Source organism: Aythya marila (genome assembly GCF_965140915.1).
Source record: "Aythya marila genome assembly, chromosome: 29".
NCBI classification, from domain to species: Eukaryota; Metazoa; Chordata; class Aves; order Anseriformes; family Anatidae; genus Aythya; species Aythya marila.
The window spans coordinates 3,019,719-3,046,833 of NC_139070.1; the positions used below are offsets into that span (position 1 = coordinate 3,019,719).

The window sequence follows — 27,115 nt, forward strand, 5'->3', positions numbered from 1 at the left end:
CCGCGGCCCCCGGGCGGGGATGCCGGGGGGGGGGAGGGAGGGGGACGACGACGACTCCGAGGCCCCACCCCCTGCCGCGAGGCCCCGCCCCGCCCCGCGGCCCCGCTCCCCTCCGGGCCGTCCGTCGGCGTTGGCGGTGACGTCACTCCCGCCCGCTGCCTGGCGCGGGGCGCGCGCGGGGGGGCGGCGGCGGCAGCGCGAGGCGGCGGCGGCTCCGGGAGGCTCCGGGAGGCTCCGGGCGGCTCCGGGCGGTGGCGGCGTGAGTGGGGCCGGGGGGGAGGGGGCGGGAGGGAGCCGGGTCCCGGCGCCACGGACGCGGGGCGGCCGCCGCCGGGCTCCGCGGGGCAGAAGCCGGCCCGGGGGCCCGGCCTGGCGGCGGCGGCGGCGAGGTAGCCGCACCGGGGGGGCGAGCTCGGACCCTGCGGCGCCGGAGCGGCCCCGGCCCCGCTCCGGGAGGCTGCGGCCGGGGGCAAGCCGGGGGCGGGCCGGGACCGGGCCGGGCCGGCCTCGCGTTCCTCCTTTCCGCCCGAATCTCGCCATTTTTGCAGCCCCGGGGCGGGGCCGGGCGGAGGCAGAGACCCGAGCGGGTGCCGGGGCTGGGGCTGCGCCGCGGGACCCCCCCGGGGCTGGGAAGCAGCGGGAGAGCCCCGCGGGAGGGGGAGCGGGATGCGGCCCGGGTCCTCCCCCCCTCTGTACCGGGGCTCCCGGCCCCAGCTGGGGGCACCGAGCGGTCCCCGGCGTTAAGCAGCGGCCGCCCCCCGAGCCGGCGTGGCCCGGGCCCGGCCGTGCCCCCGCTGCGGCCTCCCCTGGCGCTCCCTCCCCGGGGCCTCGTGGCTCGGGACCGGCCCGCGGGGTCCCGCCCGCCCCCTCCGCGGCGTTCCCGGCCCCGGCCCCGGCCCCGCGGGCGCTGCCCGGCCCGTTACGCGCCGCCCGCTGCCGCCCGGCCCTAGCAGCGGCCTCGCCCGGCCGAGCGCCGCTTGCGAAACGGGGCCCGGCGCTTCCTCTTCCCCGGGAGGGGAGGGGGGGGCCGGGGGGGGACCCGCTCGTCCAGCCCCGAAAGCCTCGTTCGGAACCGGGGCTCCCGGGGCTGCGAACGGGAGCGCCGCGGCCCCGTGCCCGGCGGGCGGCAGCGCGGGGCAGGAGAGCCCCGAGCCCCCGGCCGGGGGTCGCGTCCCGGGGCCGTCGTGTCCCGGGCCGCGGCTTTTCTGGGCCGGGCACAAGGCGCCCGTTGTGCCCCGGGCCATGAAATCCCTCACCCCGCGCCCTCGGGGCGTGCAGGGCCGCCCGCCCCCGCCCCCGCCCCGCCGCGCGTTTCCCCTCCCGGCGGCCGGGGACCGAACGCGGGGGGCGAGCCCGGGGCTGGCCCGTCCTGGGCCGGGTGGCCTCGTAACGGGGCCGTGCGCGTCCCCTCGGTGCGTGCCCCGCTGAGGCCGCGGGAAGCGGGCCAGGGATCGATGTTGGAACCGGGAGCGAGGTTCCTCCCTCCAGCCTGTGCCAGGATCCGTCCCGCGGCTCGCAGGCAGGAGCCTGCCCCGGTTAATGATCAGCCGCTGACCTCTCCGGCGCACGGAGCAAAGTCCCTTCGCCGCAGCCCAGCGCCCGGCCAGCCCAGGGTGCAGGGAGACCCCCACTGCCCCATGGACCCCGGCCCCAGGCCGCTTCACGGGGGCTTGCGGCTGCTGGGAGCCGAGGTGAAGGCCAGGCGGGGCACCAGGCAGAGGGGTGTCCCCGCTCACGGGCTCCCATCCTCGGCCCTGCTTCTCTGGGTCATGCTCCGCTCGCCCGGGGGAGGTGTAGAGGGCGGCGGTGCTGGGGTCCAACACTTAAGCACCGGGGATCCAATTCTGGGCAGCACCGAGCGCTGCTTCTCCTTTCAGGCCCGTGGCACTTCCCCCAGTGCCAACCGCAGAGTGGTTTTGCTGCTTGAGCCGTGTCTGTGCCGGGGGGGTCCCCAGGACGGGCCCTGCTCCCGCTCTGGGCGTGGGGTTGGTCCTCTTGGGGCTGCCTGTGGACCCGACTGGGTTCTGCGGTGTGGGGCTGAGGTGCTGGCTTGTCGTGCACCCAGCTCTGAGCCCGGCTGTCCCCAGCCCCACACTCGGCTGGCTGGGACCAGCCCTGGGGCCAAACTGTCCCTTCCTGCCCCGGTGGCTGGTGGGAGGGGACATCCTTTCTGGCTGTGTGCTGCTGGGGGATGGGGAAGGTGCCATCTTCATCATCTCCTTTAATTCTTTCTCCCCACAGCATGTTTCAGACCTTGTACAGCTATTTCTGGTGGGAACGGCTCTGGCTTCCGGCAAATCTCACCTGGGCCGACCTGGAGGATCGCGATGGGCGAGTGTATGCCAAAGCCTCTGACCTCTACATCACCATCCCCTTGGCCTTCCTCTTCCTCATCGTCCGGCACCTCTTTGAGACGTGAGTGCTCCCTGCCTGGGTTCCCTGGCCCAGCCGTAGCTGTACCCCTGGGGATGGGCGTGCGGCTGGGGACCTGCTGTGGTGCCTTAGCCGGGGGAGAAGCAGGGCAAACGCCTGGAGGTGGCACCCTGTCCTCAGCCCTGGTGGCGAACGAACCTGGGAGTCCTGAGAGCTGGCGGCAGCACCCTGCAGTCTGGGAGCTCTGTCCACAGGCTGTCGCTAGCCCCCAGCACGGATTTAGGCCCCAGGATCTGCCCTCGGTGGCCCTGCACAAGCGTGGCTTTGTGCATCCTCTGCTGCCCTTATCACGGCACAGTCGGCTGCAGGCCCCAGCATTTAAGGAGCGATTTGTTGGGCAAACAATGGCAAGCTGAGGCTGGGAACAGATGAGGCTTTGTTGGAATGGTAGGAGAAGGGGGCGGATACGGCCGTGCCTCTTTGCGCTGTGCCTGGGAGGGGGGCAGTACCTAGTCCAAAGGTGTTCCCCAGCCCTGGGGTGAGGGAGGGACCCAGGGAATACCCCCTGGTGAAGCCTGCCCTGGAGAGGCTGCCTGTAGCAAGGCCAGACAGCAGTGGGATGGGGAAACTGAGGCATGGAGTAGCTGTGGGTCCCCGGGTGGCTTTGATGGGGCTGCGTCAGCCATGTGTCACAGAAGTGGGGGCACCTTGTGTGCTCCTGCTCCTTCCTCAGGTACGTGGCCACCCCACTGGCTGGGCTGCTGAATGTCAAGGAGAAGATCAGGTTAAAAGCCACCCCCAATGCCGTGCTGGAGAAGTTCTATGCTGCCACCACCAAACACCCCAAGCAGGTGAGGTGTGTGTGCGTGTGTGTGCGTGGTGGTTGGGGCTGAAATGGGCTCTGTGGCTGGGGGAAGGCAAGCGGCTGAGCAGGGGCATTGTGGCATGATGTTGACATCTCTGCTGCCCTTAGGCTGATGTGGAAATGCTCTCTAAGAAGAGCGGCTGCACAGTGCGGCAGGTGGAACGCTGGTTTCGGCGCCGCCGCAATCAGGACCGGCCCAGCCTGCTCAAGAAGTTCAGGGAGGCCAGGTGAGACCACACGCCCGTCCCCGCAGTCACCGTCACCCTTTGGGCTGGCCACTGGGGACTGCCATGTCCCTGGGGTGCATGGGGCTGTGGGGACCCACTTGGCTGGGAGCTGCCCTGGGAGGGTGGAATATGGGGCTGGTGGGTCCGTCCTTGTCCCTCCCTCGCCCTGGTGCCCGTCTGAGGACCATCTGCTTCCTTTTTCCAGTTGGCGATTCACGTTTTACCTTATTGCTTTCATTGCTGGCATGGCTGTCATAGTGGATGTAAGTACTGGCCTCTCCTGTGCCTGGCCCCATTGGCCCCCAGCCTCCACCTAACACCTCTCTCTCTCTCTCTCTCCTTCCACAGAAGCCCTGGTTCTATGATCTCCGGGAGGTGTGGAAAGGATACCCCATCCAGGTGAGCACCCATCCCCATCCCAGTCCTCGTCCCACAGCCCTTCCTGCCTTCAGGGGCTGCCTGGCTGATCAGAGGCAGGGATCAGGGTGCCCAGGTTGTGGGAGGGTCTCTGGCACCCATGTGGGTCTGCCTGATGCCCACAGAGGGGGAGTGAACCCCTGGCATTGCGCAGAGCACCTCTGGCAGCCATGTGTGTTGGCTGATGCCTGTGGAGGGGAGAATGAACCCCCTGGAATACAGGGAAGATCCCCTGCAACCTGTCCCTTTGTCTTTCAGAGCATGCTGCCCTCCCAGTACTGGTACTACATGATCGAGCTCTCCTTCTACTGGTCCCTGCTCTTCAGCATTGCTTCTGATGTCAAGCGCAAGGTGGGCTGTGGGGCTCTCTGGGGCCAGGCCACTTGCAGGGCTGGCAGATGTGGGGTTGTCTTGGCAGGGCTTTCTCCATGTTAGTAGTGGACATTGGAGACCAGACCAGCTGCCTGGGAGGATCTTGGAGGGGGTCTTGGGGTCAAGAGGCATGTCAGGGAGCTGGGGGTTGGAGCAGGGTCAGTGTAACCGTCCTCCCTCCCCCTTTCCTGGGCGCAGGACTTCAAAGAGCAGATCATCCACCATGTTGCTACCATCATCCTCATCAGCTTCTCCTGGTTTGCCAACTACATCCGCGCAGGAACACTCATCATGGCCCTGCACGACTCTTCTGACTACTTGCTGGAGGTATGTCCCCAACCCCACCACCACATGCATGGCCGTGGCCACCTCCTGTGTCCCCTCCCTGCCGCTCACCCCGTGCTCTTCAGTCTGCCAAGATGTTCAACTATGCTGGCTGGAGGAACACATGCAACAACATCTTCATTGTCTTCGCTGCTGTCTTCATTGTCACCCGCCTGGTTATCCTGCCCTTTTGGTGAGTGTTGGTGCTGGTGAAGGTGTGGGGAAACTGAGGCATGGGATGGGAATACCCACAGGGTGTGGGAGGCCAGTCCCTGCCATAACAGAGCTAATTCTTCTGCCAGGATCATGCACTGCACAGTGGTTTATCCACTGGATCTCTACCCTGCCTTCTTCGGCTACTATTTCTTCAACTTCATGATGGCGGTGCTGCAGTCGCTGCATATCTTCTGGGCCTACCTCATCATCCGCATGGCCCAGAAGTTCATAACTGGAAAGGCAAGACAGGGGTCTGGGGGTGGCTTGCAGCCCTCATGCTGCAGGGAGGTACTGCTGCAGGGGCTGGATCTGGACCTGGCTTGTGCAGCTTGGGACGAAGGGAATGGGTCTGCCCTGGGTTAAAAGGTGGAGGCTGGGGGTTGCATTATTGGATTTGGACCCCAAACCAGGAAGCTGAGCGGCTTCCTAAGTCCTGTTATGTTCTTGTTGGAGAATAATTGGGGTGGAGAGAAAACTGGAGTGGTTGGGATCAGGGAACCTCAGGCACAGCAGGAAAATGTTGCCCTGGCCCTGCTGCTGCTGACCGATCTGCCCACTTCTCCTCTCCCCCCACAGGTGGTGGAAGATGAGAGGAGTGACCGCGAAGAGACAGACAACTCGGAGGAGGAGGAGGAGGTGGCAAAGAATGGGCCCCTGTCCAACGGTCACCCGGTCCTCAACAACAATCACCGCAAAAATGACTGAGCACCCTCGCCCCGTGTCTGCACTGGCAGGGGCGGCTGGGGGCCCTGCCGGAGGCCAAACCCGTGAGATGTCAAATCCCATCACGCCACCCTCACGTAGCACCAGGGGCCCTGTCCCCTTCATCCTCTCCCCTCTCTGGTCCGGCAGAGCAAACTGGGACCCTGGAGAGCCCATCTTGACCTCCAGCTCCCTCCGTCGCCTCCTCCGGAGGGGCTGCAGCTCTGGGGGTGGCAGCGGTCGCTGCTTCTCCGTGTCACACCCACCCTTGATTCCCTTTCTGCCTTTTACCTGCTGCCTTAATCTGCCGTGGTGCCCCAGGGCAGGCAGAGTGCAGACAGCTCCCTCTCCAGCTGCCAGCACCCCTCTGGGAAGGCTCCTTCCCCTCCCTGCAGCCCTGTGGAGTGGCTGTTGCTGGAGAGCCCAGCTCCAGCTGTGCAGAGCTCGAGCCCTGCCCCGCGTTAGTCCCTGGTTTCCGACCATCCCCCTCGCTGGAGGGGAGTGTGTTCTGCAGTTGGCATTTGTGCCTCTTCCCGGTGCGCAACCGGGCCAGCTCTGCCTGCGGGGATGGGTGTGGGCTCTGGGGGAAAGGTTTTTGCCCTGCTGCCAACCCTGTGAGAACAGTTTGGAAAAGCCCCTTCCCTGACCTGTGCCCGGCTTTGTTGCTGGCACCAAGCAAGGGAGGCTCAAGGTGGGGGAGTTGGTGGAGAAGTGGGCACAGACCCTGCTCTGCCACTCTCAGAGCTCTCTGAGGATGGAGCAGATGAAGTAGTCCTGGGTATTTCAGTGGCTGAATTGTTGGACAACACTAGGGAGTGCTCGGGAAGGAAGATGTAGGGTTTAGTCACTACTCGTGTCTCGCAGAGGATTTTAATCCGCTCATTTCTCTTCTGTAAATGGGTTTCAATTGCAGAGTCTGTCCCTCTCTGTGGCCTCTCCTGGTCCCTTCCCCAGCTGTAACAGGACAAATTTGTGATTGATTTTTGTTTCTATTTATTTGGAAGATGGAAGGAGCCAGTCCTGGCTCTGCCTCACACATCCATGTGTCTGCTGGGCACAGTGCTGGATGCAGCGAGACCTCCCAGCATGGAGGGGTGGGGGAAAAGGACCATTAACCAACATCAGACCAAAATGCGTTTTGTTGTGTGTTTTTTTTTTTTTTTTAAGAAAAAAAAAAAAAGTTAAATATATTAAAAGTTAAAAACTAATAAACTTCGGTAAAAAAAAAAAGCCTGGGAAGCATCTGTGGCTGGAAAGGCAAGCCCAGTCTTGGGGGGGGGGGGGTGTAGCAATGCTGCACCATTGAGCCCTTCAGCTTTCAGTAGAGCAGTGCTAAAATTGGGCAGAATTTGAGAGTTTTGTTTGTTTTGGGGGGTGGGGGGGGTGTTGTCTTTTTTTTTTTTTCCTGATCTGAAAGTTGTGCCCAGCTTCAGAACCTGCTTGGTGCTTGGGCTGCTGCTGCTTCAGCGGACTGCTGCCCTGCATGGGAGCCCTGGCCCCACAGGGAGCGGAGTGGCTGCCTGCATTGCCCCACCAGGAGCACAAAGCTGCTATTCAGTGGGACTGTAATGCTGGGCATGAGCTCACCGAGGCCCCAGAAAGCTGTTGGTTGCTCCCCCCCCACCCCCAACCCCGTTTATTGGTGGCTGGGGAGTGTGTGTGGGGCACCTGTGGGAGTGCAGCTGCACAGGCTGAGCACTGCCCTCGGGCCAGGTGCCTGAGGACGCAGCGGTGGCTGGAGCCCTGCTCTTAGAGCTGCGGCCCTCTTCCTGCTGCTCCATTGCTTCTCCAGGTGGTTTTGCTCTACAAACTGAATCTGATTTGTAAAATCTGCCACTTTTAGCCAGTGTTTGCTTGACATTCTTGAACCTCGGACACGCCCTTCCCTCCTCCTCCCTACCCCAACCACTAAGAACACCTAAAATTGTACCTCAGTACTTGGAAAAAATACAGCACAGTAGTGGTGTTTGTGCCACATCCAGCAGCCGGCCCTGGCTGGCAGGCAGCTGTCCCGTCCTCCCTGCCTGCCAGCACCAGCCTCACACTGGCTTCTCCTCGTGAAGAAGCTGACGCTGTAGCGAGTGTTGTGCTATAAGGAAAGGAGGGTGAAAACACCTGTAGGAGCTTTTTGACCTCTGCGTGCCCCTGATTATGCACATCTTAACAGGTCTGGGCTCATCTGGTGCTGGCAGGCAGCTGCTGAAGGAAGTAGAAATCCTGCTTTTTGTTCTGCGAGATGTGTCAGTTGGACCAGCATAGTTCACAGCAGTGGTTAGCTGGCAGGACAGTGACAGCAGTAGGGGTGTCCTTGCTGCAGCAGGTTAATTTTTTCACCCCTGTTCTGCTATCACAGCAAACCTTGGCATTACTTTCACCTCATGACACAGACCGAAGTGGCCAAAAAGTCGGGGTGAAGTTGAGCAAGTTTTTTCAGTAGAAAAACACACTTTATTGCTTTTTAACAATAAAACAATTTTTTTTTTTTTTTTTACAAGAGCTAGGAGCTGAGGAGAGATGCTTTTTTCCACCCAAATTCACTTGCATTGCTATACCCCCCAGACTGGTCCATTCTTACATGGCTTAGCCTCACCATTGTCACTTCCCTCCCAGTCCGGACCCAAGGCTGCATGGACAGCAACAGCTCCATCCCAATGCTGAAGTGCTTCTCTCGAGTATCTACAAAGCATTTCCTGCTGGAAACACTTGACTAGCAGCACCATCAGCATAGGCTGGAGCTGCCTCGAGGTTTCTGTCTTAAATTCAGTAGAGAGCTAGAAGAGAGCAGTAACAGCTGCTTGTGACAGCTAAGGACCTCCATCAGCTGTCCTACATCAGAGCTCAGCAAATGCCCTTTTCTATGGTGTTGAGACAAATCAGACTGGTGTAGGGCTAATGTAGCCCATGGGACACAGTGGAGCCAAAGCTCCCAGCATCAGGTAGCTGGCTGGGGTGTTACCCCCTACTGCAGCCACTCCAGGTGCATTACACCAGGCTCTGGTCCGTGTTCAGCTGATGACCCAATTTTCAAATGAACAGGAGAACTCATAGCCGTGGTACTCAGCTTTGTAACAGTCACCAGTAAACAACCACCACCCTTCTCTGCTCAGAAGAAACAGTACTTTATCCTCACAAAGGGAAAGCTAGGACCAGGCCAGCAGTCAACAGGGATCCAGAGCACTTGGGGGGCACCAGTGGGCTCAGAGCAGCCGCCCACGGCACTCAATAGCCCCGCAGCAGCACAGCAGCTCTTTGCCTTCTACGCTGCCCACTTCATAGTTGTAGTCCCATGTCAGCTCTGTGCCAGCTCGTATCCTCCTGGAAAGAATCAACAAAAGTAAGTGCACAACGAGGACATGCTGGGAGAATAGGCTGTTCCAAACAGGAGAATCTCCTGCTAGCAGAGAGCAAAGCTTACATACAGCTGCTCTGGCCAGGGCAGTGCAGTCCAGCTTTCCCCAGGGCAAGAGTGAAGCAGCCAGCAGAGCTGCATTTGGCTCCAGAGTGAACAAGGGACAAAGTTCCCTGATGAATCACTCCCATGGGGCTTCACCAAGGGGAGATCATGCTTGTGGCGCCAGAGAGGAGCACAGCAGGGATTTACCCCTGCCCGGTGCTGCCTGTGAGGTGGCGGCTCATCCTTCTGCTGCTGGTGACTCAAACACCCCAGGCAGCCGACTACTCCATGCTCATCTCTCCCCCTTGGAAATGCCCCAAACTGATGCAAACTGCAGCAGAATCTATCACAGGAAGAGAGGTCCTCACCCAACTCATCTCCAAGCCCATTCTCCCTGCTCAGGCTGGTATGAAACCAGTGCGGTGGTTACCAGGACGAAGCAGCCCACACTGGTCACGCAGCCCCAGCCAAGGGGCTGGATTCAACCAAGGCCCACAAATTGTCAGTGGGCACAGTCCACCCGCCCTTCCCCAAGCGCTCTGACTTACTTGCTAGCAAAGAAGGCGACCCAGGGGAAGCGGAGGTCATGTGTATCCACAAAAACATTCTGCACGAAGAGGTTTGGGCTGCAGCTATGCTGCAAAGGGACCAGAGACAAGCACTAAGCAAGTTCCTGTGTCAGGAGGGATGCTGACCAGCCAGTAATAAATATAACCCTTTATAAACAAGCAGCATTCCTGATTTGACTGCTGTGTTCAGTGAAATCCTGATGAGACAGGGCACACTCCTTCCCCTGCCTGCATGACTAGTGTTGAGTCATTAGATCCAAGTAGGCAAAGGTAACGGTCATTGGAAGGACTGACTTGGCCATCCCACTTACCACACGTCATGGGGCTGGAACAGCCTCCCCTATTTCACTCTGGGGGTGGGGAATCATCCTGCTAGCCGAGCTCTTTTCCCTTTTTGTTTGTGTTTATCTACTCCTGGGGAGGAAGAGGCCCACTAAAAGCACAGGTTACCTCAGATCTGTCCCTTTCTCTTCTCAGATGCTAAGGGTACTAAGAAAACCAGAGACATTCCCTCTTCATGCCCTATTTTCAGGGCTTCCATTGCCACCTTGAAGCAAGGGGCAAACAGGTTTGTCTGCTATCCAGGAAAGGAGTGAAACCACTGTACTGGAGCAGCAGGGTTAGTTTCACCCCAAATACATCCAAAATCTTGCCCAAATCAGCAACAATCACCCACTTGTACCCTTCGAGGAGGGGCTGGGGTGGCCAGGAGGTGGCTCAGCTCCTAACCAGCATCATACCACACAGCAACAACCCAACACAACAGAGACAGGCAGGGACAACAAACCAAGGTTTAGGGTGCTTATCCAAGGTCAGATTAGTTCAAATCACACTCAAGCAGTGCTCCCACAGAGCTGCTGAGGGCTGTGACTCACATTCAGGTAACGGCCCAGGTTCCCCTCCAGTTTGGCATCGATGATATAACAAGACTCCTCTCCATCGTAGAACTGGCGTGTGGTTCTGCGGACAGGTACACTCTCACCCTTGTCGGCCGCTGCCATGTTGGTTGACTTGATGGCAATCCCATGAGTAGATTTCAGGGCAAAACCTCGGGTGGATTTCACTGCCACCTGCCTCTTAACAGGACCTGCCACAACATAGGAGCAATGGCTGCCACTTCCTCTCGTCATCTCTCAGAAGAGGAACCCCACAGTAGTGTTGCCAACCCAAGGTGCTCTGCTCTCACAGAAGGGTGATAAGCCTCTTCGAGATGCAGCTCAAATCTAAAGCACCACCTTGAAATGGCTCCTGGAAACCTCCCAGCCCTCCACCCAACCCAGAAGAGATGGGACACCCACCATAAAAAGCATCACACAGTTGCTTTCTCTTATATATTCACTATTATGTAGAACTTGAAGACTGGCTTTTGCAGAGTTTTAGCACAAGCAGAGCACTGGGAAGCTTCCAGCCTTGGCTGTAACACTTAGCTCAGAGACGTTTGGAGCAGGACATGAAAAACAGCTGCTATGCCCTGTCACTGGGGGCAGCAACTATCAACCCTTCCTGGCAGTTTCTGGCCAGTATTTCTTGCTACACCTCTCATTTCTCAGTGTTCCTCACCCAGTGCGGTGCAACTATCCTCACCTGAGCCAGAGGGGGTTTTTTTGTCATCCCCTTCTTCTTCCTCAGAGCCCGACGAAATGGTCTGGATGTCATCGCTGTCATTGGTGGTGCCCTGGGCCTGCCCTGCCACTGTCTGCCCATTCTCCCCCTCGCTGTCTGTGCTGCTTGACAGGGTCAGCACATCCTGCAAAAAGGCATTAGCATCTTGTGAGTGTAGCCTGGGTAGGGGAGAGCATTGGTCCAATGCTTTTCAAGCGACATTCAAGGCTCCTTTTTCCCCAAATAGTATTTTACTCTTTTACTCCATACTCTAGGAAACCCTTTTGCAAACACGTGGACACTGAACCACAAGGGGACAGAAACCCCACCTCACAGGCCAATCTGCAGTGGGGCTACAGGAGGCTGCTTACTCCTGTGGCACCAATGCAGAGATGAGTCCTCTTTGGCCCATCAGGTATTCTGGGTTTTTGCAGGGAAGGGAGAATAACCCCCAAAACAAAGGCCAGTGATGGCTATCTCCCCAACAGATGGCTTCCTAGCCCCAGCTCTGCAGAGGAATAGATCCCCGGGGTGCTGGACATGCAAACCAAGGTGCTACATCCCATTCTAACATGAAGACCAAACACAAACTCTCCCAATTTTGGGGCTTTCAAAACCAAGAGAGATCCACACTGTCTGAATTCTCCAAGAATCTCCAAAAGTCAGAATTCTCCAAGTAAATCACAGGTAGGAACCAAAGGCACTGCTCTGGTACTCAGCTGGGAACAAAAGCAGCATATACAAAACCCAACAGTTCAAGGTTTTCACCAAATCAGTTTGGGGCTATAAGGCAGAACCAGGCTCACCCCTTGTAGCCCATGTCTGAAGCTTGAAGGGTCAGTGCTTACTTCTGTGGTGGGCTGCAGGGGGACAGAGTGTCGTCTGCTCTGCAGCAGGGCTGTTTTGCTTGTCGGCCTCCGGATTCCTTCTAGTTTGGGAGGGCTCGGGTTGTAGCCATACATCCTTCCCAGGTCGCTTAGCCTATGGAGGTGAGGAGAAGAGCACGTCATACTTCTATCTCCACCAGGTCTGTCTGCATGCCAGATAGAGATCCAGCAGCTGAAAAAAGCAGATCTGGGAGAGACCATTATCTCCAAGCATTTAATTTGCCAGCACACACCAGGGCACAGCCCAGGCCCTCCCAGCCTCTCAGCTCCCTCCGGCAATGGCGGTAACAGAGTTGAATGAATTGCTGCAATGCTAGGGTTCTGACGGAAATTTGGAAATAAAAAGCAGGAAAATATGATTTAAGAAACCTTACCCAGGAAATTTGCTTGAATCTTCATGTTCCTGCACAAAAGACAAACACAGAAGATTAAGATTTCTCCTTTTTGGAGCATTCTTCAACCCTTTTGTGGATATGCTTGCAAAATATCAGCCTGGGTGTCCCTATTGCTCAGAGTGACACCCAGTCCTTGGGGTGCTCCAGAAGGGCCAAGTTATGATTGCAGGTCCCCCACCTTTAACACCCCATTGGTGGGGCTCTGAGTCCCCTTCTCCAGAGCAAGAGGATGGACAGAGACCACCTCCGTCTCCACACTGTCCCCAGCCCTGACTGAGCTCACTCCACACCAGCTCAGGCAGCCAGGCAGGGGCTGTGGTGGCTCCCTTTCTCAGGGCTGCACACCCTCTGCATAGGAACCCAGCACCCTGGGGCAGGAGCGGTGCTGAGCTGGGGCAAGCTCAGCCCAGCTCATGCTGAGTCATTTGTTCACAGCCTCTGCGCCACCACATGCCCAAGGAAGGGAAAGGGCACCTCCACGTCCCCCGCGGTGGCAAAAGCCAAGTAAATAGGGCAAGGGGACACACATCCAACAGCACCACAGTCAACCTAGTTGTGCTGAAAACCCATTCAAGCAAGAGCACAGCTAAGGCACATCTGTGTCTTAAGTTTCTACATCTATGCCTGCAAAGCAGGCTGCAATACACATATCCCAGTTCCACAAACCTTCCTTACATCTTTCTTCAGTGCCTTTGACTCTCCATCCACATCGCCCAGGGCAGGAGCAGATGCTTTCTCTCTCTCAACAGGGAGATCTGTTTTGCAGGCCTTGGCTTCACCACCTTCACTCATCCTGAAGGAGGAGGCACTGTCATGGTCCTGGAAGCCATCGGACATGCTGTTGGAGCTTAGCCATGAGGCTACTTTGTTTTTGGAGGTCTCTTCTGACACTGGCAGCTTACAGGAGGCAGCTACTGCCATCTCATCGTGGCTGATTTGCCGGGTGAGCCCCGAATCCTTGGAGGCTGTCTCCGACAGCCCGTTCTCTTTCTGGCCACGGGTCTGCCGTCGTGTCGCATAGCTGCGCCATACTGAGCTGGTGCTGAAGTCCTCATCCTTGCAGAAGTTGTCATCAGAGCTGTCCTCATTGGACTCCTCCTGCTCCTCAGTGCCTGTGTTTTCCTCCTCTTCTTCCTTGAGGTCGACTCCACTGCTGTCAGATGAGCATTTTGCATCACTCTCGTAGCCCTCCTTGAAGTTCTCCACACTCTCAATGTGATCCAGGTTTGCAAAATATTCATCACCCATCTCTAATCCCTCTTTGTCAGCAAAATCATCCGTGAGAATTTTCCCTGGCAGTGGTAAATAAAAAGCAAACTGAGTTTTCCACAGATTATATTCCTACCCCACCCATTTTGTCCTCTCCAAGGCCTCAGTGATGCACACACAGGACTGACAGCACCTTATTCCAAAGCTGGGCTGGGAAAGGACAACATATTATCCTAATACCTGAGGTAATAAAAATCTGAAGCACATGCCTGACCTGAAGTGGACCCTTGTTAACACACAGGCTTCCAGCAATGAAATCTCTGAACAGCAATTCAAACATGGTGACTGCCTTTTTCTCTGAAGGCTTTGGGCTGGAGGTGAGGGTGTAGCACAGAAACAATATTAAGGGCAAGAAAACAAAACACAGGAAATCAGGCAATACACATGGTTAGTTTCTTTTCAGAGTTAATGCAACCATGCTGTGCAACTTCTGCATTTTATTGGTTTGTGCCCATGTCTCAGGGACTGGTTCAATGTAAACAGGAAGGAGGTATATGTTGATTCACCCTCAGTGCACAGAGCCAGCTCTGGGAATCTGATCACTTCTCTTGACACTGGTGCTGCAGCCATAGCAGCATTTTGTTTCAGAGTTGGGCAAGGCAAGGGCATCAAAGTGCTGCAAATTCAGCACCTAAGTTTTTACCTTCCTGTTTCTTTAACAAGCACAGGAAGAGCTTCACACCCATTCTAATGGGTTTTGCATTTTGAGATAAACAAAGCATACATCTCAGGCCTGACACAAGCCGGACGCAACCAGATCTTTTCGGTATTTATTTTTTCCCTCCTGTTAAGCAACACAAACTAGTTCTGTATCTGCATACATATGACCACCTGGAAGAACACTGGCTCAACAAAGGCTTTTCATTCACAGCAGCTGTTTCAAACCTAAGAGGTTTCTAACTCCTTGTTCAGTGGGGTGAGATCCTACCTGCATAGATGCAGACAAAAGAGCCTTTAGCAATATCATCAAGGCAGCGAATGCCCCAGCCTTTGTTCTGAGTCTTGAATAACTGTAGCCGGACTTGGAGCCCATGTTGGACCAAGCGATTGGTGCACATGTTAACGTTGCACTTGCATCTCTTGTTACACTCATAAACCCTGAAAGAAAGGAGAACAGTGAAACATCTCTCTGGGACCTTAATCACCCTCCCTGAGAAAGACGTATCCCAAAGATTTGATGTTGTGCCAGGAACGATGCAAAGGGACCCGCGACAGCAGTGACATAAAGCTCAGCAGAGCAGGGAGACTGTGAGGCTGTAATTGCCAGATACCACAGCAATGCGTAGAAACCCTAGGCCACACATTAACAGACGAATCAAGAACAGAGAGGCAGGTTTTCAGTATCTGCACTCAGCTTCAGGAAATACTGCCTCTTGATAGCATCAGAGGCCAGGTTTCTGGGGCTGGTGTTTGTGAGAAGAGATGGCACAGCTCTACTCACCCTGTTGGGAGGCATTCTTCCAGCCTTTTGTGCTGGTATCCTGAATTGGGGTTGATCTGCCCGCCTGGAGTGCAGCCAGTTGCTTGGACTGTCAGCTGGTGACAAGCACATTTTGATCTAGAGACAGACACAAAAACCCACCCAGGCCCCAGAGGTTAGTTTTACACACTGGTTTTGCAGGAATTAAAAAAAAAAAAAAAAAAGCTGCATCTTTCTGCATGTATATATGCACCCAAGACTTGATCAGGAGTAAAACCTGTGGCCCACCAGGGCTGCATGGGCTTAAAGTCCACTGCAGGTCCACCTTGGACAGCCCCTGGGGAAAAACTGCTCAGCACAACTTTAGAACAGCAGAATCAAATGCTGTATCACACAGCTGAGATCAGAAGCATAAATACTGTAAAAGAAAAAGACTACACAAAGGGCATATTGAGAGCTCAGCTTTAGCACAATGCTAAGGTTAATTGAGAGGCTGAAGACATCAATCTATCCGAAGGTCTCATCAAATGCTGCAGTTTGTTCAGCTGAGCCAGGAAAGGGTTGTTATCTGGGCAGGCAGCACAGTCCAGGTGCTGACCCCCACCCACCAGGCCCAGCAGCAAACAAGGAGTCACCTACTTGTCTCTGCAGCCGTCTTTGCAGTCACAGCCCACGAGGAACTCCCAGCTGGTGTTGATGTACACCCCCTTGCCTGGGATGCGCTCTTTGCTGTAGGCCACCTGTGGTGGCGGGGTGTTATCAATCTCATTGACACAAGACAGGGGCACATCCTCCCTGCCCTTAGTAATGTCTGCAATGTAGTAGTAGGGTTTGTAGGGCTGGAACTTGCGATCTACCAGCACATATGGGTCCAAGCAGAACATCTCCAGGAAAAGAAAGTCACAGTCTGTCTCAAAAAGGTAGCGCTCGATCTCCTGCATGGTTCGCAGGCACAGCCCGCACGGTGTCTTGTAGATGACGTGGAAGCCCATCTTGCGGTTAACCCGTCTGCGGGCCGTCATCCGTCGGAAGTCGTAGAGCAGGGGGATGAGCAGGGGGTTCTTGCTGCGGTACTGATCGCTGCGGATGGGACGGACGCGGGACAGGCAGGTGTAGCTGCAGACATGCGGCAGGTAGAAGAGCTTCTCCAGCGGGGCTCGGTAAGAGGGCTCGTTGGGCACACGGTCCATCATGCCATGGAAGGTCTGTGCTGTGCCAGTGCCTGCCTGGCCACTTGAGAACCTGTTACATTAAAAGGAACAAGCTGAATAACTGCAGCTTAAGGAAGAGCGGTGCTTGCTCCTAAATCTGGAAATGGATTTTAGACACTTAATTCCTAACAAAGCAGCTGCTAGTTACGCACTGGGACACCTCACTGGCTTTCCTACTGAGCTCAATCAGACACAAGCTCCAGCATTCCCTTATAGTAAGGCAGCACATGTCCCAAAGGGATGGTTACCAGCCACAGTGAACACACACACACACACACAAAATATCAGAACTAAGGAAGCAGAAACAAGCCAGCTGTGATCTCAGAACAAGGATCAATGGCTTCTGTACTGTGACAAAGCCACCACTGTGGAAAAGCCACCTGCAGATATAGATTAATAACAGCTCCACGCTCAAGCCCCAGAAAGCTTGTGGAAACAGGAGTCATTCAAAAACAAGCATGTCAAATCCTATGGCCAGGGCCCTGCGGGGGTAATTGCTGGTCAGTACTGATAACAGACCCTCCAAGCTCAAGTCCATAACAAAATGTAACAAATGGTTGTCTGGGAGGGAAAATACGGTAAGATGACAACAAATGCTCAAGACCAGACAAGCTGGCAAAGGTGTCAGTCCATACCAAAAGACCTGCACTAAAATAAACAAGCTCCAAATGTGTATTGGCACCCCTAAACTCTCAGAAGGACCTAGCGATTCTGCTGCACGTGTACCAAGTGTGAACAAGCTTTGTTTACCGATGTTGCTGGGATGCACCGGTCCTTCCAGCAGGAGGTGTTTCACTTAGAACAGGTGAAGAAGGTGAAGACTGCCCAGAGCCCACAGAGCCAGGACGGAAGGAAGTACTTTTCTTGGCCACTTGCTTTCTCGACTGGGCCAGCTGACTGTCAGAGCATCTGCACAAGGGAAGAAGGGAGGTGATTTACAAGGTGCATATGTTCATACAACCGGTAGGATTCAGACAGGCAGGAGCAGCCAAAATAACCCTCACCCACTGATGTTAACAGTGCCCAGCCAAAAGAAACTGAACAGGTTCTTCCTAACGACGGTGGAAATTAGCTCACTTCCGATTCCATGTGCTGTTTGCAGTCCCACAATAATTCCAACCAGATGTCAGAATTCAGCCACTTCTAAAAGTGAGTTCTGCTGTAAAGCTATTTATTTGAAAGTGAGGCAATGAGGGTGAGAGGGAATGTAACAAGCAAGGCCTTCACTTCAGGAAGCTGGACAAACCAGTGCATGAAGAAACCCCCTGCAACAGCAGAAATTACTTTACAGAGGCTCAGTCAGTGCTACAGTACTGAGCAGTGGGAGGAACAAGAAGTACAGAAGGCTCTTTTGTCCCTAACAAGCACTGAGATAAGAATGTACGAGGGAATGTAACAGTATCACTGACAAAAGGGCTATGAGGGGCTCCCAAACACCTCTGCAGCCCAATACACAGTATCAGGACAGCGGGAGTGACCTGGAAGACAGCCCTCACACTCAGAGAAAACAACAATGGAAGTTTTCAGTCCATTTATACTGATAAAACAAAAGCCACCCCAAGCAAGGCACTAGTTTTTCCACAGGTAGAAAAATGTAGTTATGTTATCAGGGCATAAAACAAAGAGACAGTAGGAGCAGGAAGGGGTGACAACTTCAGCAAATATCTGCCTTACAAGCAAGGTGTTAAACACACATTTAGAAATTTAAGAGCAATAGAAAGATGCTTCTGTCAACTGACTTTAGACAGCCAGAAATGGCTGACACTGGCAGCTCCCTGGCACTGTGAAAGAGCCTGTAAAGAGAGGGAAGAGAACCAGGCCTTCCTCAGAGTAAAGAAAACACTGGAGCAAAGAAATCAATCTCTCACTTTTAATAACCTAAAAGCAATGTTTAATTAACCCAAAAGTATCCCTCAAGACAGTAGTATGCTGCCTTCAGTCAGTGGTGCAAAAAAAACAAAACAAAAAACCAAACAGTTGTCTTTGAAATAGTTCAATACTTAGTGGCAGGGTGGGGAGACGGCTGTAGTGTCTGCTTGTATTAAATCTGAAAACAAGATCCTAAAGTCAAAGCCACTGTGGGGAGAGAAAAAAAGTGTTTCTTGTAACCACTGCAAGGACTGTTAAATGGAAAATGAGATTTGTCAGTCAGCAAGACTGCAGGATGGCAGATCCCAGCAGTGCAACTTTATCGTCTTCCTGTTGTGCTTTTGCACATCCTTCCTACACCCTCGACAGGGTGCCTTAGTGTTGGGGTGCCAGGACAGCTCTTCTTCCGTTCACAGGTGGAGCCCTAGACTGAAGGTCCAAGAGCCAGCATTGCATTCCTCATGCTGGAGCAGACCTCCTTTGGCTCTGGGCCTCTCTTCTTGGTTATGCAAGAGATGAAGAACAGGACTGCGGTTTCAATTCTGAAGTCTCAGGTCAGAACAGAACAGGAGGAGCATTTCCTAGTTAGTCCCCACATCCAGGGGCAGAATGAGTCATATTGCACTGGTATTGGGAGAGGAATCCAATTCTGAGAATGGAGGCTGGGGGCAGACAGGGTTTCTGACACGCTGCTACACCTAAAGAGCATCTGGCGAGTAAAAGTTCACTTGCTGCACAGGTTCCTTACAGCTGGGGCATCTCCTTTCTCCCTTTTGCCCATGTAGCAAGGCACAGTCACAGCAGAAAACATGCTGGCACGGAGCCAGGCGTCCATAAATTCGGATGGGAAATCCACATTGGTGACAAAAATGAACTGGGACAGTATCTCTCTCCCCTACAAAGTCCCAGAGCACATGCTCAGGTACCCTGGTGTTCTCAGACATGCTCCCTTCATCACAAGGTTGAGTTCCTCCTTCATCCAGGCCTCCTTCAGCACAAACCCGCACCTCTGAGAACATCCCACTTGGGCCCCTGGTGGGAGGAGGCATGTGTGTGACTTGGCCGTAGCTTAGTTTTATCTGGTTTGGTTCACGACCACCAAGACCAACCACTGATCCTGAGTTCTCAGTGCCTTGTAAGTCATTGAGGTCTGTGAGCAGGTCAGTCCAAGTGGAGGAATGCAAGGCAGCCGGAGACCAGTGCCTGGACGTGACACGAGGGAGCAATTCAGATTTTCAGAAGAGAAGCAGCAAATGTTCTAACTTGGAAATACGTTAAGTGCGAAGCTTTAGCCCTGGGTAAGAACAAGGCATTTGGCTCAGGGGGTGCTGGGCTGTCAGCCCTCCCACCCCCAGTTAGTCATCCAGCAGCCTTTATCTATGGTTTTCCCCAGAAGCACAACTAAAAACAGTTTGTATAACCAGGAAATAAGTCTAGCCATGGAGGAAACCTGCACCTGAGGATTCCTCTACACAGAAAGCATGGTGCCTGAAAGAGCTGAGCACAGGACACAAAACAAAAAGGAGGTAGTGGCGGAAGCAGACAACTGACTCAAGTACTTACTCCATCTCAGCAAGCTGTGGAGAAATGGACCGTGCAGCCAGCGAAGCTGCTTGCATTTGCTCTAGAGGTTTGTACTGAGTACCAGCTCCAGTTAAATCTTGTGTATATTGTACTACAGGCCCTTTGCTCCGGACAGCACCTAGTGGGGAAGAAGAAAAAGCAAAATATCAACAAGGAAAGTCTCTGCATCAAACAAAGTTTGTTGCACTAGTCACAAAACATTGACTTAGTTCATGAAGGCAACCAAGACATAAGCATTTGCAATTAACAATGGGCAACTGGCTGATCTCTGAGTCACAGCCAGTCACCACAAACAGATTCTGGCCACTTCACACAACTGTGGTCTGCTTTTGCTACATCCTTATGCCGGTAGATAAAGCCCTTTGTAGATCTCACACTCCAGGAGTTCTACTAAAAAAAAAAGAAGCAAAACAAGAAAATGCACAAAAATGCCCACAATGCATTTGTTCAAATTCCAGGATACACATTAAACATACCGACATTGGGACGAGTTCTTGCTTGTCCACTTTGCTTCTTTTCCTGGGTAGAGGCTGTGGAAGTTTTCATGCTAAACATGGGCTCGAGGCGTGTGGAACCCCGGTAAATCCACTCACAGCGTTTGTCATCCTGCAAAAAGGAGAAGGCAGCACCACTCACAACACAGCAAGAGCTTCCTAGATGAAGGATATAAACCCAGGAAACAGCAGTGATGCTTTTAAAGTCAGCAGGACTGAATTGAGGAGACAAAGCATCAAACTGAAGGATCATGAAAGACCATATAGCCAAGGCAGTAAATACTTCATCATGTCCAGGGGAACACTGACTACAGACCCACTTTTGCCTCCAGTCTAGAAAGAGGCCCACTACCAAGACCTCAAACATCACATGCAGCTCTCTTCTCAGTCCAACAACTGATCAGCAAGGCACTGCTGGAGAAACCAGACTACCCCAGGTGATATGTGAACTCCTCTGCATGAAAAGGAATCTGTTCTAGGACAGTGATGGTAAAGTCTGAAAATGCACATCTTTCTCAGCACCAGTGGCTACGCAGTTATTTCAGCAAAAAGGGACCCAAGCAGGCACAGAAAAGTAAGTCTCTCTTTCTGCAATTTGTGGAACTTGAGCAAGCAGAATGTTGCAGATTCTGTTTCTCTCCTGCTTCTCAAACCAGCACTTGGACAGAACACATTGCTAGGAGCTTACATCAAGAAAGGACCAGGACAGAACATGTGCGGATGTTTCGTTTCTTATTCATCTGTTAATTGCAGTTTGCTCTTAAAGTTTTATGTGCAAAATACTTTAAAGAGCTTTTGAAGTTTTCATCATCTAATTTAAGTCTCACCTTCACATCTATACAGTAGAAGTTCGCAGAGCAAGCAAAACACCTGCTTGGTCCAAAACTGTCTGACATTAGCAATGAATCTGGATTTGATCAGACCCCTCACTCAAATCTAAGCCCATCTTCCCCTTCTAACAGTAGAGGGGAAATTGCCATACCAGGAAAAGGATTTTGACCAGGCTGCCATCCACTTCTTCCACTCTGGATTTCCACCAGGTCCCTTCCCATTCTGTTTTGATCAGCTGGCCATTCTTCAGCAGCACCATGGGACGGTTGGGGTAGGCTGTGATGTATTCCTCAATGAAATCACGACAAGAAACATCTTCTATGTCTTCCCAAGTCTTTTTAACTGTTCAGAAAGGGATGGACAGGAGAAAATGAAGCTGATGAAAGACTTTTACAAAGAGAATCTTTGACTCTTTTTCAGTGAGATCCCAGATCGATGTTTATGTAAGAACAATCAAGCAGCAATCTTGGTGGTAGGGCATGTAGCCATGTTAAGGCATGTAGAGAGCAAGGAGCGCACTCACTGTGCGGGTAAGAAACCGTTATTTTCTCCCGCTTCATACGCAAAGCAAATCTCCACAGGCACAGCACTGGAAGGTGACATGCATAACCTCTACTTTTGAGCGAGGCTCCTTCATATGCCCAAAAGCCCTCCATAAAATGTAAGTGTTAGGACATAGGAGAGGCATGAGATCACTCACGTGGCCTGCAGATTGGGTACAGCTCCCACTCCTTGACATATGAAGCATAGCCATCATCAAAGAAGATCAGGAACCTAGAAAGAAGCAAAGAGAATGTGTGTTACAAGTTGGAAATTAGAAATGCAACTAAATAAAATGCAGCCACACATCATATAATGGAAGCAGAGAAACCCTCCTCTTTCTTCTACCAGTCACAAAGGCCCTCAAATAGGCATGACAGATGTAGACAGAAAAAAAATGATCATTTCTGCCAGAAGCTCATGAGCTTCCCAGTACTGCCACTCCCACTGTTTCCAGACAGCCCAGAGCTATGCCTGTGCTCCCAAAGACAACAAAAAGAGAAGCTGCCCAAAGGCTTCCCAGCAGCATAGCACAGCCAGGCCCTCTTCCCTCAACTCCAGACTCCCTCTGTGCCTCAGCCACAGGGAGGGAAAAGAGGGTTTAATGGCTCTTAATTTCTGCAAGCAAAGATATTTTTGGAGTCTCTGGGACAGAGCAGCACATGAGGCTGCACGCCATGACTCAAAGAGCACCACAGGGAGAGAGCTGGGGGACACTGCCAGGGCTCCACCTGCAGACAGGAGATGAGCATGGAAGAGGTCTCAGTGCCTACAGGGGACCGGGAGCTCCCAGGGTTATGCCCACAAGGCTGACAGGGCACCAACTCAGTACTGCGTGCCTCCAGACAACAGTGTCAGAATACAGAGCCTGGTCAAGGCTGCATTACAAGAGATCAGTATTACAGCTAGTCTAGCCAGGAGGAGTAAATTTGCAGTATGACTAATAAATGCAATTCATTTTCAGTTATTAAACACTTATCAGATAGGACTTTACACAATTAGGCATTTATGGCAGAGCCACATTTGAACCAGGCAGGGTGATTATACCCTTTATGAATCTTCTTAGAAAGACCACAAGCCAAAACCACATCGAAGAAGCCCTGCCCTTTATTTATATGCAGCTGAAGAGACTGCTTTAAACATGCTGTTTCTTCTCCTCAAGTGTTTTGGCAGCATTGCTGGCAACAAACACTTCTAGAACTCATATTTGCTAACGCCATATTATATGCCTCGAGCAGTGCAGAGTTACCTTTGTGTGATAATTTGAATGAACTACCAAATATAATTTCTGACTCAGGGACACAAGTGATAGAAGAGGAACTCCACCCAAAGCTTATAGATAAGAAAAGCTGAAGAAAAAACATTGAGAACTAAGTCCCTGGAAAGGCCAGAAAAGAACGTAGCTTCTACAACAGAAAATTCCCTTCTAATTAGAAAAAAAGGGGGGAGGGAGGGGGGAAGAGGAAAAAAGAGAGGGTGCAGGACTGTGGAGGAGAATTAATACCTGTCTTTATTCTTCACGTTTGGGGTTTCAGCCACAATGCCAGCGTACAGCCACACCTGATTCCCATCTTTGTATTTTGCCACAACCCTGCTCCCAACATAGTGTTTCTCCGGGGAGGGATGATAGTCATAAGCAATATGATTGCCAGAAAGCAAACTCTTCCCTTTGTTGTCAAATTTTACTTTGTACTTCTTACCAGCACCTGAAAGACATTTCAACAGGGCAAGCTCAATAGAAGCCATGTGATTTCACACATGAAGTCTAGTACCATACACCACTCTGACCACACTCAGAACGTTTTTGAAAGCCTCTCACAAATGAATTTGGATGGCGGAAGGTCATTATGGTGACGTGTCACCTTCACATTGTATTAGTGTCCAGTGCTTTTCACTGGATCTTCTTTCAAGTGACATTAGGTGCTCTGACACAGGGAACTGCTCAAAGTAATTAGCAAACCAAAGCTTAGTGAAAGCCAGAAGCACCAAGACATCAGCAAGCACAGGACATACCGACAGGCTGGATGGCAATCAGAGTTCCTTTGTGCCATGTTTTGGTTCTCTTCTTGCCCAGGATCCTCATGCCAATGTTCAGATCACCATCATTGCTGAGATCACTCCCGGCTGCAGCAGGTCCAACAGACTGGAGAGGGGCAGGAGTTTGCTGAGGGGTCTGCACATCTACCCAAAGAACAATCAGAAGTAAGCCAGAAACTGCCCAAGGACTCCTTGTCTTACACATGCAATGGAAGAGTGTCTGTGAGACCTGAGACAGGAAGCACCCCTGTTTCTAGTAATTTTAAGTGCCTCTGGATGGAGTAATCAACAAGTGAGGGTTAAGTAGCACTAAAAAGCTCTTGTGTTACGGGAACACTATCATTTGTATTTGGGTTGGAAAGGGCATAAAGAAACAAAACAGAAATTTGCAATCAGAATACCCTAATTGGCCTTTCCATCGGGGAAACAGAAAAGAAAGAAATCGAACTTTCCTTTTTCAGAAAGAAAACAAACAGGCCCAAGATTCAGACAGGCCCAAGGGTAGGGCACATGCAGGTGTCAGCCAGTATCTGTCAGCTCCAGGAAGCTCTCACACACTGACCTTTTAGTGCATCCTGGGCATTTGTTTTCTTGTTCACAGCATCCATAAATTTCTGAACATCCTGCGCAGATTTCCTCATTGCAGCCATGGCTTCACGCAGCTGAAGAGAGGGAAAGATAAAGAGAATAAGAAAAAGCATGCAACTTTTCTTTCCCCACCAAATACAACGATGTCCTAAGTGCTCCAGCAAAACTCAACTACAGAAGTACACCATAGTCAAGTCTTTGCCAACTCACCAGAGTCTGATCCTTTACAATTTTGGGATTAGTATCACCTGTGTTTAGAGAGAAAAGAAGTAGTTTAAAACACCTTGGGGATAAAGAATCCATCCTACAAAGTCACTGAAAGAAAAGGGAACAGAGAAAGGCAACCGTTCAAAAGCTGCCTCTGTCCTTGGCAGGAGATCCACTCAAGTAAGACACTTACTAAGTCATCAAGTGAGCCTTTCTAGATGCATGACATGCTGCACTTGCACCTTCTCCACAGCAGAGGCAGCATTTGATGGGGACAATAACCAGGTAAGTGGAAAAAAGGAAGGTCCCAGCTTGGCACCTGAACAAATCCAAACTCCAGGAACCATGGAACAGTTACAGGGGCCTTGGCAGACCATGCAAGTGGTAGCGTTCTTCACACAAACTAAAGGCATTTACCATTCCACCTTCTGCTTCAGGACCACTGTGGTTTATGGCCAGCTTTATGGCACCATTATTCCTCTCATTCCCCCCCTGCTCCAAGACATGCTCATATCTCCACCCCTTCCTTATCACCAAGTGGCACAATGAGATACTGAACTGTTCTTCCAGCCCAAATCGATACTCATGACATCATCATCATCCTCATCGGGGATCTCAATCACTTCTGTAGGTTTGGCAGCCAAGTCCTCGTCCTCAGAACTGCTCTCGCGATACTGGAGGCCTAGCTTGGAGTATAGATCCTTTACCAGTATCTCACATTTATCAATGGCTCTGGGGGAAAAAAGAGACAGATACAGCAAAAGATTATGTGAATCCAACTGTACGTCTCACAGTATTACAGAAAAACCACTGGGGAGCTCCTAATTAAACACAACTGTCATGAGGTGAGGTAAGAATATTCACTTGAAGGATCCAAAGCCACAGGGGAATAATTTTAATTACCCCTCAATAACCACATACAAATGAATCAATGCAGAACCACGGTGTCAGTCTACACGGAAGGGAAATGGGCAGCACTCAAAACATGGGACTCTGCCACCTGATCTGCCCCCTCCTCTACTCTCTGAGGCTGCACTCAGACACAATTCCAGGGCTACAATTCCAAGCACACCCACCTTGAAGCATCATCAAAGAGCCGGTCAACGTGAGCCACCTCTTCTTCCTTCTGCTTCACACACTTCTCCAGCTCCTCCAGCTGCTGCTTCCTCTGCTTTATGCATTCAAACTTCTCCAGCTCCTCATCGATGATGTCCTGGAGCTCCTCCATGGAGATCCCCAGCTCCTCCATCACTTCTTGCTGCAGCTCTTTGATCTCCTTCGAATCCATTTGTGCTGCACGCCTGAAACCACAGAGAGGTGAGAAACGCCCGGCGAGACCCTCTGGCTGCAGCACGCCCTCCCCGAGGCACAGCCCGGGCAACAGCACAAGCTCCGTCTTTTGGAAGCCAGCGGCCCGGACCGTTGTAACTCCCAGCCCCGGGATGCTCCGAGTCGCAACCCCTCCCCCCGGCCCCCCAAACGCTGCTGGGAGCGCGGAGGGGCGGGCGGCGGGACGGCGCTGGGGAACGGGGGCCGCAGGAGGCTGCCTGGGGCGCCCCGGCCCGGGGCCTCTGCAGGGCCCTGCAGCCCCAGGCCCGCCCCCCACGTAGGGAACTCGTCGCCCCCTCCCCTCCTCTCGCCTCGCCCCACGGCTCCCCGTTCCCCTCGCCCCGGCTCGGCCGCCCCCGGCCCCCTCCCGGCCCCCTCCGCCGCCCTCGGGCCCGCCCCCGGTTACCGAGGAGGAGGCTGAGAAACGGGGGGGGGAAGGGGAAGGGGCGCTGCGCCCGACCGGAAGCAGCAGGACGTCACTTCCGGTACCGGCAGCCCGAGGAGCTCAGCGTTCCCTCTCCGGCCGGCGCGGCGGGGGAGCCGCGGCACTGCGCACGCGCCAAGCCCCGAGGGCAGGGGCGAGCCAACGCGCATGTGCGAAAGGAGGGATGGGGGGGCGTTAAAGGGGCCGCGGCCCGGGAAATGCACGGGGCTGCCACCTAGGGGGTGGCGGGGTAGGGCCCCGGGGGGGGGCCCCCGGGGGCGATGAGGGCCCTGGGAGCCCCGGAGCACGCAGCGGGGAGGGGGGGGGGGTTATGGGGCCTGGCACCAGGGGACGCGGGGCCCCGCATGTAATAAACATTGTATAATAAGTTTGTTAATCAAACCGGTGGGAAAGCTTGTGGGGGCTGTGACAACCCTGCATAGCTGGAGAGTTTCCAGCTGCCCATCCTGATCAGAACATGGAGAGTGCTTGCTCAGCCAGATCGCAACCCGCAACGCAGAGGAAGACTACGGCCTTCATCCTCATGACCACCAGGAGGTCTGAGACGACCCCCTAGCAACAGTACACGCAACCGCAGGACATACCAGGATACGTCACGTACACCCTGAACAACCAGGCTATAAAAGGGGGACGCTGGCGGGGATGAGGTGCGCGCCGTTGGTGGAGCAGAGACTCCTCGGCCGCCCAGCGCTGTTTTGCCTGCTTGAATGCTTGCTTAATAAATTTGGATCTGATAAAGATTATTCTGAGAGTGGTTTGGTTCCTACCACTTATTACACTGCGCACACCTGCACGGTTCATCTACTCCTCTTCCCAGGTGGAGGCTGAGAAGGCGCTGTAGGGGTCCACGACGAGCTTGGCGCACCGCATCGCCACGGCCAGCAGGAAGAGGCAGATGAGCACCACAAAGGCCATGGTGAAGCCCTTGTCCACGTCAACAGCTGGCGG

At 53.5% G+C, this 27,115-nt stretch overlaps 2 protein-coding genes across 10 annotated transcripts; one reads left to right on the forward strand and one right to left on the reverse strand.

Annotated features, from left to right (window-relative positions):
* The first annotated feature begins 116 nt into the window (after window positions 1-116).
* Window positions 117-6,715, forward strand: CERS2 (ceramide synthase 2). Of its 2 annotated transcripts, none has more exons than XM_082781065.1 (11): window positions 117-259; window positions 2,242-2,415; window positions 3,107-3,224; window positions 3,347-3,465; window positions 3,671-3,728; window positions 3,814-3,864; window positions 4,141-4,233; window positions 4,453-4,581; window positions 4,665-4,771; window positions 4,881-5,034; window positions 5,371-6,715. In XM_082781065.1, the coding sequence occupies exons 2-11, from the start codon at window positions 2,243-2,245 to the stop codon at window positions 5,497-5,499; spliced, it is 1,131 nt and encodes a 376-aa protein (XP_082637191.1). In that variant the 5' UTR covers window positions 117-259; window position 2,242; the 3' UTR covers window positions 5,500-6,715. The 2 variants fall into 2 exon arrangements, with proteins under 2 accessions (XP_082637191.1, XP_082637192.1); XM_082781066.1 differs by lacking the exon at window positions 117-259 and adding an exon at window positions 1,588-1,691.
* A 1,164-nt stretch (window positions 6,716-7,879) lies between these two features.
* Window positions 7,880-27,076, reverse strand: SETDB1 (SET domain bifurcated histone lysine methyltransferase 1). Of its 8 annotated transcripts, none has more exons than XM_082780841.1 (22): window positions 26,956-27,076; window positions 25,470-25,694; window positions 24,953-25,125; window positions 24,397-24,434; window positions 24,161-24,260; window positions 23,575-23,742; window positions 23,066-23,267; window positions 21,722-21,795; window positions 21,173-21,363; window positions 20,173-20,302; window positions 19,676-19,814; window positions 16,994-17,152; window positions 15,672-16,274; window positions 15,054-15,170; window positions 14,541-14,710; window positions 13,010-13,635; window positions 12,323-12,351; window positions 11,868-12,042; window positions 11,044-11,206; window positions 10,335-10,546; window positions 9,439-9,527; window positions 7,880-8,811 (listed from the first exon to the last, which is right to left on the reverse strand). In XM_082780841.1, the coding sequence occupies exons 2-22, from the start codon at window positions 25,679-25,681 to the stop codon at window positions 8,694-8,696; spliced, it is 3,888 nt and encodes a 1,295-aa protein (XP_082636967.1). In that variant the 5' UTR covers window positions 25,682-25,694; window positions 26,956-27,076; the 3' UTR covers window positions 7,880-8,693. The 8 variants fall into 8 exon arrangements, 7 of the variants coding, with proteins under 7 accessions (XP_082636967.1, XP_082636969.1, XP_082636968.1 ...); XM_082780843.1 differs by having other exon boundaries at window positions 26,935-27,062; XM_082780842.1 differs by lacking the exon at window positions 26,956-27,076 and adding an exon at window positions 26,129-26,194.
* Window positions 27,077-27,115: the final 39 nt, after the last annotated feature.

What these genes read in the sequence shown, in the direction of transcription:
- CERS2 (XM_082781065.1), top strand. Translation starts at nt 2,243, where the DNA reads ATGTTTCAGACCTTGTACAGCTATTTCTGGTGGGAACGGCTCTGGCTT. An exon ending in GGAAAGGATACCCCATCCAG is followed by an intron (nt 3,865 to 4,140) that starts GTGAGCACCCAT and finishes TTTGTCTTTCAG; the next exon opens with AGCATGCTGCCCTCCCAGTA. An exon ending in CTGGTTATCCTGCCCTTTTG is followed by an intron (nt 4,772 to 4,880) that starts GTGAGTGTTGGT and finishes TTCTTCTGCCAG; the next exon opens with GATCATGCACTGCACAGTGG.
- SETDB1 (XM_082780841.1), bottom strand. Translation starts at nt 25,681, where the DNA reads ATGGATTCGAAGGAGATCAAAGAGCTGCAGCAAGAAGTGATGGAGGAG. An exon ending in AAAGACGGCTGCAGAGACAA is followed by an intron (nt 15,171 to 15,671) that starts GTAGGTGACTCC and finishes GTCTGTCTCTAG; the next exon opens with ATCAAAATGTGCTTGTCACC. An exon ending in TCAGACATGGGCTACAAGGG is followed by an intron (nt 11,207 to 11,867) that starts GTGAGCCTGGTT and finishes GCCTTTTTGCAG; the next exon opens with GATGTGCTGACCCTGTCAAG.